Source organism: Cavia porcellus, unplaced genomic scaffold, assembly GCF_034190915.1.
Source record: "Cavia porcellus strain 051 isolate PalLab524CR breed Dunkin Hartley unplaced genomic scaffold, mCavPor4.1 scaffold_12, whole genome shotgun sequence".
NCBI lineage: Eukaryota > Metazoa > Chordata > Mammalia > Rodentia > Caviidae > Cavia > Cavia porcellus.
Genome location: NW_026947495.1, coordinates 9,098,718 through 9,113,015, shown reverse-complemented (window position 1 = coordinate 9,113,015; position 14,298 = coordinate 9,098,718). Strand labels below are relative to the sequence as shown.

The 14,298-nt window shown below is 37.7% G+C and overlaps 1 protein-coding gene across 13 annotated transcripts in view; it reads right to left on the bottom strand.

The window, feature by feature from the left end:
- The window catches only part of Wdr33 (WD repeat domain 33), a 99,503-nt gene that overhangs the window by 16,840 nt on the left and 68,365 nt on the right, over positions 1-14,298 (bottom strand). For 12 of the 13 annotated variants that reach the window (XM_023561101.2, XM_063258811.1, XM_063258803.1 and 9 more), the window contains 7 exons: positions 4,642-4,768; positions 3,298-3,452; positions 3,125-3,203; positions 2,243-2,353; positions 1,554-1,648; positions 1,254-1,340; positions 912-1,051 (listed from right to left, as the gene is read on the bottom strand). In XM_023561101.2, the coding sequence (XP_023416869.2) occupies positions 912-1,051; positions 1,254-1,340; positions 1,554-1,648; positions 2,243-2,353; positions 3,125-3,203; positions 3,298-3,452; positions 4,642-4,768 (794 nt within the window). Of the gene's footprint in view, positions 1-911; positions 1,052-1,253; positions 1,341-1,553; positions 1,649-2,242; positions 2,354-3,124; positions 3,204-3,297; positions 3,453-4,641; positions 4,769-13,362; positions 14,206-14,298 lie in introns of those variants that run through there. The other variant, XM_063258812.1, reaches the window with a different exon arrangement.

Genomic DNA, 14,298 nt, shown 5'->3' with positions numbered 1-14,298 from the left:
TCTAATGGCAATTCTTAATGACATAGGAATGAAGTGAGGCAGGTACATTACTGGTCAGAAATTTCTACAAGATAAAAACTATAGGATACTGCATGTTATTAAGAATCCAAGCCAGGGGCTGGGGATTTAGCTCAGTGGCATAAGCGCCTGCCTTGTGAGCAGGTGGTCGTGAGTTCGATCCCCGGTACCGATTAAAAAAAAAAAAAAAAAAAGAATCCAAGCCAGACATGGTGGCACAACCTATAATCCCATCACATGGGAGGCTGAGGCAAAAACACTGCTGATAGTGGGAGGCTGAGTCAGAAGGATTGCCACAAGTTGGAATTCAACCCTGGGTATGCAGTGAGCTCAAGGCTAGCCTAAACTACATAAGACCCTGTCTCGAAAATAAAACAAAACGAAAAGCAACATTTTGCTGGTCAGGAACATCAAGCAGTTTCAGCATTCAGAAGCTGAGGCAGGAAGATTATCTTGAGTTTAGGAATCTGAAAACCAGTTTAGGCAATACAGTGAGAACCCTCTCTCAAAATAAAAGATGTCCCTATTGTGGTATGTGTTTTTAATCCTAGGTATTGGGAGGCTAAGGCAGGAGAACTGAGTTTGAGGCACCCAAGCAATTTTCAATCCTATCTGAAAATAAACATTTTTAAAAAAGGGCTGGGGATATAGCTCAGTGCAAGACAGTGTAGGGAGAGGAAAAGCAAGAGAAGACAACAATGGAGTGGGGAAAGGAGGCAGGAGGCAGGCAGGCCTTGTCAGCCGCTTAAAGGCACACCATGTTGAGGGTACAATTGAAACAGAAGACAGACATTCAACATGCTCTGTTCCATGCCTTACTCTTTCTTCTCACAACTTGGAGAATACATCGGTAAACCGACTTCAGTCTCACAGCACGTGGATTAGTCACTCACCTGCTGGAACTGTGCAGGAATAGGTTTAGCATAGGGGACTTTTTTCTGAGGTACTTTTTTCTGATCTTTCTGCATCACTTCCTCCATTCCCCAGTCTAAACCTGGTATTGTCATTTCAATTTCATTTGATTCATCTTTCCCTGAAGCCATAAAGAGAAATAGCCCCTTCAGTGAAAAACATTGAAAGAAATCTTTTGGAAGAATGAATTTTTAAATATTAGGTACTTTCATAAAAATTTTTCAATCTAAATCATGCTGGTTTTTCAACATAACATTATGAAAATAAGAAATGTCTACAAAAATTTTATAGAAATGAAATTGGATACATGTGACTTCTCTTACCCATCTGCTCTTGTTCCATAGCTAGTTTTAGTTGTTCTGGTATCCCCATCCCTGGAATTACTGCCAGGCTATTAGGTTCAAGATCATCTACAAATAATAATATACTCATTGTTAATAGAGATTGTATCAAAGTAGGGGCCAATAGGATTAAGACTTTATAAAAATGAATCACATCTTGGATGATTTATAAATCAATAGACAGTAACACTTAAATTAGTTTTATATAATCTTCTCGATACCTAACACTTTTTATAACAGAATACCAACATGTCATAGAATATACACATGTACAAGTCTCACCATATTCTACTCCATCTTCAGACATTCCAGGCAATAGGTTTAGATTATATCGATCTCGCATTTTATCACCTGGTCGGTTTCGAGTCCAGAATTTGCTATCCAAATAAAAGTGATGGGAGAGAGGAAACATAGTTTCAGTGTTTTCTGGGCAGTTAGTGTATTAGTCTGCGGTAAGCAAATTTTTACAATATCTTTCTTCTCAAAATGTGAATTGTGGCTAGGGATTTAGCTCAGTGGCATAAGTGCCTGCCTGGCAAACACAAGGTTGTGAGTTCAATCCCCGTTACCAAAAAAAAGTATATTGTGCAAAGATTATGGGTTTTTTGTTTGTTTTTTAGCCAGGGATCAAACACGACCTTGTGTTTGCCTATCAGGCACTTATGCCACTGAGCTAACCCCTCCCACCAAAAATTTTGTTTTTTAAAAGAAGGCAAAAAAATTTACATAAAGTCACGTTAAATATTCAGCATCCTTCTTGCAAAATAAGTGTGTATTAACCACTACAAAAAATGTTGCTAAAAACAAGATGAAATACAATTCAGTCACATCAATCAATTCACATCATCAGTCAAATACAAATACATATAATATTTCCCACTACTTCATGAGTACAAGTTCCTTGAAGTTTTTCACAATAAAACTTATCTAATATGAAAAATAAAAAATTAAAAAAAAAAAAAAAAACTTACCTAGTATGGTCATTTGAGCCTGAGCAGAGAATATGTCCAAGAGGATGCCAAGCTAGACTCCAGATCATCCCTTCATGGGCCATCTCCATTCCACCCACTTCCTTCTCAACCCTGCAGCACCAGAAAGAAATATTTTTCTCAAAAGTTATTAAAAAAAAAAAAAAAAAAAAAAAAGAGAAAAACCCCACAAAACCAAAAACTTTTTCTTTCAGCCTTACGATAAAATTTACTTCCCCTTCTTAATACCTCCTATATCCAAAATCAGAGGTGCTACACTTTCTATGCCAAGCTAAATTTACAGAAAGGGAACCTGCAGGCAGATGCTGATACAGGAAATACTAAACACTTAGGAACAATGCAAAATTTGCATCAGGTTTGTACACATTTAGATGGTCGCTTCATGAAATATACTTTTTGCTGATCTTACCTATACCAACAGAATGTGTCAAAGGCACACTGCATGACTCACAGAGATGAGGCCAAAAAAGACCATGCTTTCTTATCTGAGACTCTTGGTATACCCTTCCTTGAACGTTCCCAACGGGGACAAGTTGGAATGCTTGAAGCAGCACATATCACTTGGAAAAGCCACTCAAAAGTGCTTTTGTGCACAATCCCCAGAAAAGCCTAGCCTTCAACCCTTCCTAGCCCCTAACCACTGAAATTTTCCTAGTGGAGGCCTCAAACAACAAAGCATAGATAAGCCATCCCTACCATGCCTTGTCCAAATTTCTGAAGCAGAATAAATTGCTTCTTTTACACCACAGAGAAAAATTTTTTTGTGTGTGTTACTTCTAACATGCTGAGGATCAAGTCCAGGTCTGTAGCACATACCAAGTAAGCACTCTATCACTGAGCTATCCTCCAGCCTTCTATACATACCCAACATGCCAAAATAATAAAGAACCATCAGATCCACCACTGGCAAACAGTCCTTCATGAACAGGATGCCAGGCCACAGCTATGAAACAATAACACAGGCAAAGAAATTATTCAGGTATGAGAAAGGTGTATATAGTCAGTAGTCATCAGGACAAGAAGTATATATCACTCACCTGTGGCTTCTTTCTTATGACCTCGGAACACTTGAAGCTCTTCTTTCAGGTTTCGGATGTCAAAAAGCTTACACAGATGGTCACGTGATGCTGTGAGTAACCAGTTGCCATTGAGGTTTAATTTTACTTCCATGACTGTATTTTTATGAGCATGACTAGGAAAAAAGCACCAAGAAAATAAAACTGTCAGAATACAAAACAAGCATCTGTTGACATGACTATTTTGTGGAAGTACAATCCAAAAATAATAAAGAAGGCACCATTACAGAACTACAATTAAATGTACACTTGAACAAGCCACAGAATAGTATCTACTACCTAAGCATCCAGCTAAATGTAGCAGCAGAGCTTCAACTGGACAGAAAAGTTTCATCTGAAGAGCACGGGAAGCAATGAAAGATGTGAAATAATATTTGACAAAGCTTATTAAACTTTTGAAAGGCTATAGACACAGTGGTTCATGCCTATAATCCCTGCTATTTGGGAGGCTGATGCAGGAGGATTACAGCAAGTTCAAGTCCAGGCCAGAGAACCTAGCAGGACCCTGTCCCAGAGTAAATTTAAAAGGGCGGGGGAAGGTTTGGTGCCTGGGAATGCAACTTAACACTCCCTGAGTTCAATATCCAGTATAAGTAACTAAATAAATAAAGGTCAATGACTTTCCTTTTACTACGACAAAGAACTTGATCTAAAGACAACATAACATTCCAAGACCTCTGTAGAAGTCTCCAAGGGACACCATTCCCACAAAACTGTATATAGCTGTGTCCATGGAGCTGTCCAGAGCAGCATTGCCCCAACCACTTCACATGGTCAGTGGTTCACTCCCCAATCAGAAGGGCCAGATATAACAGCTTGAGCAAAAGAATTATGTTTTCATGTAACTGTCAGTGTTATAAATGTTATCATGCAGCTGCATTTTAGCTGCATTCAGACAAAAACAGAGAACTGCCTCAAAAACAGAGAGAAGCCTTCTCCATCAATAGATGGAGTAGGATGCAGAAGGCTGGGCTATGCCTGGTGAGACACACAGACATAAACTACACACTGTGCCAAAAGATGTGTTCTGATGAGGAGACAGAAAGATAAAATGGTGACAACACTACCACCACCACTTCCTCCTACCACCTTGTGTGACAGCCTAATCAAATACTAAGCTTTATTTCACAAGGAATTTAGACAAAAGTCATATTTAATTTAAAAATTTTATAGATCCAAATCCATATGCTATCTAAATTACTTTCTCAGATATATGTGGAAGAGGAGAAAAAGCTAAAAGTTAAAGAATATGGGCTACTTTTATTCGTTTTGTTCAGGGACCAAGGTGAGGTTCCTATCACTTACAGTGTTGCAAGACTCTGCCCAGTCTTGGGATCCCAGAACTTGATTGGCTGTTGACTATCTTTACTTCCCGAAACAACTAACCCTTTGGTTGGATGCCAGTCTACACACTTCACATCAGCACCATGCCCTGTGGGAAACAAGTCAGGATAAAAACCTAATCAGTCACATACAATTAAAGCAGGACTCAATTGTAGTTTAAACCAAAGTAGAGAAAATAGTTTCCATCTTAGTTGACTTAAACTTTTGAAGACTTTTTGGACACCGCAACCTTTTTGCCCAGGTTGGGAAGCATAGAAACAATTCCCTCCAAGAATTATGCACAGCTACCTGCCTCCTGGTAAGTAGGTCAGCCAAGGTCTCATGGAAGCTGAACCCTTAAAGTCCCCATAAATAAAACTTTACAAGCTTTCTATACTGTTCCTAAGTACCCTAATCATTAAATCCAAGTGAATCCACTCTCATTCACTTCAGTTTCCCTACTTTGTGGCAGTCCATGTACTTTAAACACCATGTGCTAGATATGAAGATAGGAAAGGCATTACATCTTTCTAGTCTAGGAGGAAAAAAAAAAAAAAGACCTATGGCTGATTTGCATATAGGTTAACACATAATGACGATAAATTCAGTTACTAAAAATCTGAAACTAAAAGAAATGGGTATGTTTCAGAACTCAAGTACCATACTGATTCTCCAGAATGTTTTATGCAGCAAATACACTAAGCAGCAGCAAAGACTGAAGGAGAGCATTTGAGAAAGCTTCCTATGGCAGACTGAAGCTAGCCAGGGAAAGCTACAGGTGAGCAGGGAGGGATGTGGAGGAACAGAGACCATGGCAAAGAGGACAAGAGGAGGGAAAGTCTCCAGACATCTGTCCAGAAGGGGAGCAATGCATATCTTGAATAGGCTCGGGCTTATCTCCACGCATTGCTCAATACTGGCAAGCACAGGGAGAAGCACACAATCTGCAGGCAGGCTCGCAGAGCACACAGAAAGCAAAAAGTGCATACCCCACAGTGCAGTAAGCCCAATGCCCAGGATTTATCATTAGGATATAACAGATATCCAAAAAGATTTGTCTAGAAGGATGTGTGCTCTGAGGCAGTTTAGTTTTAAATGCCCTTGAGTCGGACATGGTATAGGTACTTAAGTGAAGCATACTTAAAAGAAATATATTGCTCTCATTAAAAATGATCCAATAGATGATTTAATAATGTGATTAAAATGGCCAAGCACTAAGTTAATTTTTAAAAATTCAGTGTGCAACATCACCATAAAAGGCAAACAAATCAAGAAAATGAGTGACTGCATGTGCATTCCTATATGGAGAATAAAGATAGTAAGTCAAGATTCAAGCTATTAAGAAATGGTATTATGTTGGGAGGTGGGATTTTCTGTTTTATTTTCTAGGGTTTTGTCTTGTAATACCAGAGACTGACACCAGGGCCTTTGCACTGAGCCATACTCCAACCTTTCTTTCCCCTTGTGCCTCAGCCTCCTAGAGTGTTGGGATTACACGTGTGTGTCACCACACTCATTAGAAGGTGGTATTAAGGTGATTCTTCTTTTTCCATGTTTTTACATTTCCTTCAAAGAAATTAATTTGCAAATGGTATCTGAGGATATGAATGGGAAAGGGTGGTTTTGCTATTGTGTTATTATTAATATAAAAGCAATGAAGATAATCAGTACTGGCTGCTGCTCAGACTGGATCCAACTTGCTCTTGGACCTCACTCTCCTTCCTCTGTAACTGTGTCAGACAAACTCAACTTGGCTGAGATCCAGAAATGAGGTAAAGTGGAAATGAGAGCACACAAAATGAGAGGAAAACCTTGTGCCTGAGAAACAATGGCAGAAGCAAGTCGGCAAACTGCGATATGGTATGAGCTGCCAATACACACTGTCCCTTTCAAGAACTTTCCTTTTTTTGATGTTTTTTTAGCAGTTTAACTTTGTGATATGTAAACAGACTAGATTTAAATGACTGGGCCAGCTGGGTGTGGGGAAGAAAAGTCTGTGGTGTCCCTTAATTTCCTGAAGCACCAAGAACAAGAAGGCCAAGCCTGCTTCTCCCACATGCTGGCTGGCAGGGAAAAAAGAGCTTGTGTGCTGGTGGGAAAAAAGTTGGGGCAGGACAGTGAGGCCCAGAGTAAAATCATGCTGGTGCTGTAGGCTGTAAAGTGCAATTTAATGGGTGCTGTGAGGAGGGGACCTTCACGCTTAGGTCTTTTTATTCTTTTTGACAGTGTTCTGCAAAAGTCCCTAACTTGGCCAAGCTAGGCTCACATGTGCAATTCTCTTACCTCAGCCTTCCTACGTGCTAGGAATACAGGTCACCATGGCTAGCTTTAAGTGTTTTTATTGTTGTTGCTCAAATGATTTTAATTATTGCAATGCATGGTTTAATGTGCAAATAAAAAATTTAAAACTAGTTAACAAAAAAAAAAGTGAAACTAGAAAACTTGAAACACACTATTTAGTCTTCTTAGGCCCTTGACTGCCTTAAGAAACTTTATTATTATTGATAAGACCTAAATAGACAAGGCTAAAAATTTTTAAAAGTTATGGGATACTATCACCCAAAAATAAGTATTATTCATAACTATGTATGAACTTTAATGGATCAAAAGTTGGGAGTTTATGGCAAATACATGACAAAGATTTTCAAATTACAATGTGCAATGCAAAAAGCATATTCTTACAGCCAACTCCATTTTTACCTTCAGTGAGACACTACATAAAAGGGGCTGGAGATTTAGCTCAGCGGCCTAAGCACCTGCCTTGCAAGCAGGCGGTCGTGAGTTCGATCCCCAGTACCAGTAAAAAGAAAAAAAAAAAAAAAAGAGAGAGAGAGAGAGAGACACTACATAAAGTAGAACAGTTTAAAGACATATTCATCTTAAAGAAGCATAAATAATGACTATCAACCTTGAACTTTGTTTTCTCAAGTCCGCTAAAATTTACTTTGGTAAATCTTAGCAAGGGAGAAATCCCATGAACTTACTCATACTCATCACAGATATAAATCAACTGATTAGTACTGATGCTCAAATTGGGGGATGGAGGTATCATGGTACTTAAAAAATTAATAACACTGGAAAATATATTTAAGACTGGCATTATTCTAAGCAAAATGTATTATTTATTTATACATATGAAGATCCTAAAGCAGGAAGTTCTCTAATGGCTGAAGAACTTGCCCTGGATCACAGCTGACAGAGCAGAAACCTTAATGCAAGGATTACCCAGGGACATATGCATACTTCTTTTTAAGTATCTTTTTGAATATACTACAAAATAAATTTAGGGAGCTGAATGCAGGAAATTGACCTCACAACCTCTCTGCTCTGAAAGACTATTCGAAACTACCTTCTAAGACAAGGATATGTACTTTCTTATTTGCTCCTATCTTCATGAAGTATCCTGAAGGATGTAGAATAGCCACATCTTTTTATGTTTGTTTTGTTTTGGTTTTGGGGGTTTTTTGAGACAGGGTATTATCATGCAGTTCAGGCTGACCTTGATCTCATTATATAGCCCAGTCCGTTCTCAAACTTGTGGCGGTATTCCTGTCTCAACCTCCCATATGCTGGGATTGCAGCTGTCTGCCACCACACCCTGTATTATTTCATTTTTGAACCATGCTCTTGTATTATCTACTTTTAAAAATTAAATACATATGAAGTTATCTAAGCAAGTATGTGCACCAAAAAAAAGAGACGGGTGTGGTAATGCACACCTATTCCCAGTTACTCTACATGCTGAGGCAGAAGCTTAAAGCTTGGGGAATTTAATGACTTGTCAAGACCCTGTCTCAAAAATAAAAAGGACTCAGGATTCAGCAAGCTAACATTTGCAGCTGCAAAAAGCCACCCCCACCCCGGGGCTGGGGATTTAGCTCAGTGGGATAAGCACCTGCCTTGCAAGCAGGCGGTCGTGAATTCGATCCCCGTACCGATAAAAAAGGAAAAAAAGAAAAAAAAAGCCACCCCCGCCCAACACATACAAGGACAAATATATGCATCTTAAAAATGCATAAACTGTGTCTGAAAGAACAACAAGAATCAATGCTGGGAAATTTAGGAAGACCTTGTCTCAAAATAAAAATTATAAAGAGGATGGAAGAATGGGGGGGGGAGTGAGGATATAGCTCAGTACAAAGATCCTGGGTTCAATTCCCAGTACCACCACCACCACCAAATAAATAATCTTCAGGATATGTATGTAAATTCCCAGTACCACCACCACCACCAAATAAATAATCTTCAGGATATGTATGTAAGGTGTATAAGAAACAAATGAGTTTGTGTTCAGACACAGGTCCTGGCCTCAAAATATCTTACTACATAAACACAAATATTCCAAAATCTGGGAAAAAACTAAAATTAGAAACACTTCTGTTCCCAAGTATTTTAGAAAAGGGATACTCAACCTGCATATTGTTTTCTGAAACATATAAACTAGTTGGAGTAAGGGCCCAATTACAAAAATCTAGTTACTAAATAACACCTAATTGCCTCTGGAAAGTATGTGTGAAATCTTCACAAACAGCATATATCATTTTTATATTTTAAGTGAAAACAGAAAACATATTAAACTAGTATAAAAATAAACTGATAAAAAACTGCTTCCTCCTTCTGCAAGAAAAAAGCTTCAAATTTTCCACTGTAGTGATAAAAACACTTTCAAATAATAAAAGGTGGCCCCCTCTCACATCAATGTTGACACATTTAGTTCCTAAGTAAATAATTTAAGAGGATTCTGTCTATATAAGGCCTGGCATGATCATATGCCACTGTAGTTCTAAGGAAAGGGGATATGGCTCACTGGTCGAATGCTCTGGATTCAACACCTAGTGCTGTCCCCCAGAGCAAAAACTAGATAATTATACAACTATTACAATGAAACTTCTAGAAACAAGGCCCGTAAAATAAAAAGCAAACAAAATAGCACGTACCTCACAAATATACATTGTGGGGACAATATAAAAATCTACCTGGTTAATAAAAATGAAGATAGAGGTAGGCAGAAAATGAATATTAGGAATAATGGAAACACAGACTTTCTGTTCAGAGTTCCAGTGACTGACATTATTGCCTTCACCCACAAAGCACAGGTAGCCAAGGTGGGTGGTCACAGGAAGCTGTACAGGGATGTAAGATTTGCAACAGACCTTGGACTCCGTTAAACTCAACAAGCTGCAAGGGCATCTTCAAGTGGGTCAGCAAGCCACTTATGAAGAGTGCATGCAAATGCAAACACAACTGAATCTGAGTTACTCTGCAAGATAGCATCTTTCCCAAAATCAGCAAAAATTACATTTAGTGTTATTAAATGTTATATGGAAGAAAAAAGCAGACATTTCCTCTGTAAATGCTTGGAAAGTAGAACATATTTAGAGGAGGCCATTTGGCCATATCCATCAAAATCTTAAAGGTACACAGCCTTTGAGTCTACAAATCTCTTGGTCATAATGTACTCTTAATTTTAAAAGCATACCAGAATTCACAAAGGTATTTACTGCACTGTTTGAATTGCCAACACTGCAAATAATGTAAGTATGAATCAAAGGGAAAATCTAAATATGAATCAAAAGGAAGTTAAAGGAAATTAACGTGAGCCCAGATAAATGAGTAGTTATTAAAACTAAAGCAAAAATAGGGACAGTGCCAGGGGTTTAGCTCAGTGGCACAAGCATCTAACTGGCAAGCGTGAGGTCATGAGTTCAATCCCCAGTACCAAAACAAAAACCACCAAAAAAAATAGGGTCGGGGGTTTGCAATTGTTCTATTTTTGTTATAGCTTATGTATTTGCCAAACTTCATAGGACTATATATGTAAAACAGATGTTATCTTAAGTATACCAATTAAGAATACTGCCTTTAAAACTATACAGGCAGGAAGACAAGGTGCAGTATGATCCCGTGTATACAAAATTGGCTACTAATAACATTATAGAGAGAAGAACAACAATGGGAAGGCGTTTATTACAGTACTCATAATGGTAACTGCTTTTGGCTTCCCTGTCTAAAAATCAGTGACTGACATTACTGCTTTCGCCCACAATGCAGTTAGCCAAGGTGTGTGGTCACAGGAAGCTGTACAGGAATGCAAGATTTGCAACAGACCTTGGACTCAGTAAAACTGAGTAAGTTTCAAGGTTATCTGTAGGTCAGCAAGCCACTTACAAAAAAAAAAAATCTTGTAAAAGTATTGTGACAGAAAACTAAATGCTAAACATACCGTTTATCAATTTCAATCACCACCCTAAAGAAAGCCTCAACACCAAATTTGTTCATTTCCAAGAGAAAAGAATTGTCTATACTCTTTACCCAAATATGGAAATTCCAAGAATGTAGTATTTACAATACAGAAATGATGGAAAATTTATTCAGCTGGTAACTCTGTAGCTCAATGACCAAGATGTTTTAGCACTAAAAATATTTTGCCAGTGCCAGTGATTTTTAGGACTAAAATTTCCTTGAAAATAAATGACCAAACATTTTTTAAGGTAGCATTTAATTTAACTTTTCAGAATCAAGCCCACCCCCCAAAATTTTTTTTTTTTTTTTTAAGTTTTAAAAAGCCTCTGGACAACACAAAACCTGTTCCAGACACTACAAAGCCTATCATAGGCACAAGGGACTGACAGGAGTTTACAGTGGATTGTGAGGAGGACACACAATCCTCTCATGTGAGAAATTACAGAAGTCAGTCATATAGGAAGTGGAATCCAGGATCACTGGGAAAGGTCCCATCTCTTTATCTATATTTGACATACTTGAGCACAACTGTAAATGAAAGACACATTTGAAGAAATATACCAACAGTGAGACTGGAGCTGCAAAACAAAACTTTAAAATTTGGATAATCCAGTTGTATATCATTATACAAGGACAACAACTGTCATAACCTATAAGCATAATTCTCTGTGACCACAAGTATTTAAATTCTTGGTCCAATATTAGCCATAGGAACCTATTTAAATGTTCACTCCCCTAGTTATGTTAATGTTTTTTCAAATGTTCAAGTCACATATAACTATTGGCTAGCATACTGAACGAGAGATACAGAACATTTCCAACATCACAAAAAGCCCTCCTGGACAATAATTAAGTCTAAAAAAGTTTCACTTTAAATATCTATAGCCAGGGACTGGGGAGACAGTTCAGTGGCACAGCACCTGCCTGGCCAAGTGCAAGGTTTTCGATTCCCTGTACCAAAAATTTTTTTTCTATACTCATTTATACTATCTCAATTACCCAATGAATAGCAACAACAAAAGAGTTACCTTTGATACCGGCGTTAGGATTATCCAGCCCTGTATTTTTGGAGATAAGAACATGGAGGACTAAAAAGGATTAACCAGTGGTGGAAAGTGGCCCACATTTTTTTCTTCTGATCAGATCTCCTCTATCTCATTAAATAATGGCAAACAAATGAAGGAGCAAAACATTTCTTTTTGTTTTCAATCCACTATCACTTGTTCAACTATAACTGGGCAGACTATGTGACAACTTCTGTAACCCTTTCCATCTTCTGAAACCAGTATTTAGGAATGAAATGTTTTAAAAAAATACAAGTAATATTTACTTCTTTTAGTCATCTGATAATCAGACTGATTCTGAAGGCAAAAGTCTTGGAATAAAGAAATATGGCAATCACTAAACTCCACCAAATTCATCTAATCACACTGGGTTATGTTTAGAAGTCAAACCTTGAGGGTAAGGAATTCTGTAACATTTCTCAGCTCATCAGGTCACTGAAATTCCCTCGGATTCTAGTTGCAAAAAAACGACAGAATTTGCATCTCTGGAAGACAGGTATCACTGCTTTGTGGAGTAACTGTCTGACAGGCCTAAAATGATGTTCAATTTTTTACTTGCAGAAAGTAACTATCAACTCTATAAAACTTATACTGGAGTTAAACAATGAAAAGGTGATAAATTACTTCACTTGATCATTCCTTCATATGTTCATTTATGTACTCTTGTACTCATTCATTAAAGTGTGTATAATATCAACATTTATTAGGCTCCTACTATGGGTGCCCAGCCTCTGTTAAGACATGACAGCCAAATAAATCATTGGCTGAATGCTGAGGGAACATATGTAGAATTATGTAGACCTGGAACAGCAACCTGCAAGAAAATACTAACACTGAAACTAAGCAATAAAGGAGGTGGGGAACAAAAACCTGCCCCTTCCAAACACATTACATTGCCACACCTGCAACAGCATAATCATTTTGCACAATCCACACAAGATTATCTTCCTAACTAATGAAAAAAATGACTCATATCAAGGCAGGGGGCACTGATTTTAGAAAAACAAGCTATTCTTTCCTTAAAGCAACAAAAAACAAAACAAAAAACTCAATGAGTATCACGATAATGCTTCAGTCTCTGCGTAGCTGGTGAACAAAGACTTTGGTTTGCAGTACAATTTACCTGTTCTTTATTTTCTATTCCAGAAGCATAGTGTAGTGTAGTGTGGTGCAGAATAAAAGCCAGTAAGGGCAAGAAGTCTTTTTGACATTTTTGTTAATTCAGGAGATCCCCTGACTTTTTGAGACTGGGTGTGAACTGTGTGTCTCTGTCCACTCTCCCAGGATCTCAGCCCTCCTCCCACAGTCTCACCAGACCTTTGGGGACTGTTATCTCACATAAGTTAACAGTCTTGCCTTAAGACAGTGTGTATGTGCCAGGGCTTGGTCAACAATCTGAAAACAAATACATAATGAGTTTTATTTGAAGGTCAGAAGTAGTGTCCATTTTCCCATTTTATTTTTCCTGGATCAGGTCATTATATAAACAAAGAAAATTTTCTTTTATACATAATGTGTAAAAAGCACCAAGATTTTCTAATACAGGAAGAAAAAAAAGCAAACAAAGAATTCAAGTACCATCTTGTACAATATAAAAATTGAACTCTCATTCAAGAAAATGTGTTAAACATTAACATCAAGTTTAGGCTACTTCTCATCACAAAAACATCAAATGTAAACAGATCATTTTAAGGCAAAGGGTAAGTGAAGCCATGATCCACAGGTAGACATTTCAAAAGAGGTCAGAAGACTCAAGAACTGGAAAAACTTAAGGAGTGTAAGTAATGTGCAATTTATTAACATTTTACCTTCTTTTTACGTAAAATGGTTTTTCACCATGATCTGATAATCCACACCAACTGGTAGTGACTACTATTACCATCTTTGTCATCCAACTATAGGACATTAGTGAAAAAATATTCAATTTAAGAACTATATGCCTCTAGGCAGGATTTTCACAAGGTATATTCCAAGCAACAACCACACACAGAATTCTAGGTTAAGGGTTTTGGTGATAAGTTGGGAAATGCTGAATTTTTCAGAGACAAGTTTTTTCCATCTCTGAAAGCCTTTAATGTTGGCAGTATATAAATGTGTAGATCTGATGATGACTCTTTTTTTCTCAGAATGGTTCCATAGTGACCAGAATGATATGGGAAATCCTGAAGCACAAGTATGTTGTCTGACAATGAGGAATCCAAATTCAGGGTAATAGTTTCTTCTAAGAAAGGAAAAGAGGCTACAGAGAGGAACACAAAGGCCTTCAACCATATATGGAAGTGCATTTTCTCAAAGACATTCAGAAATAAATATAGCAAATGTATGGATTCGG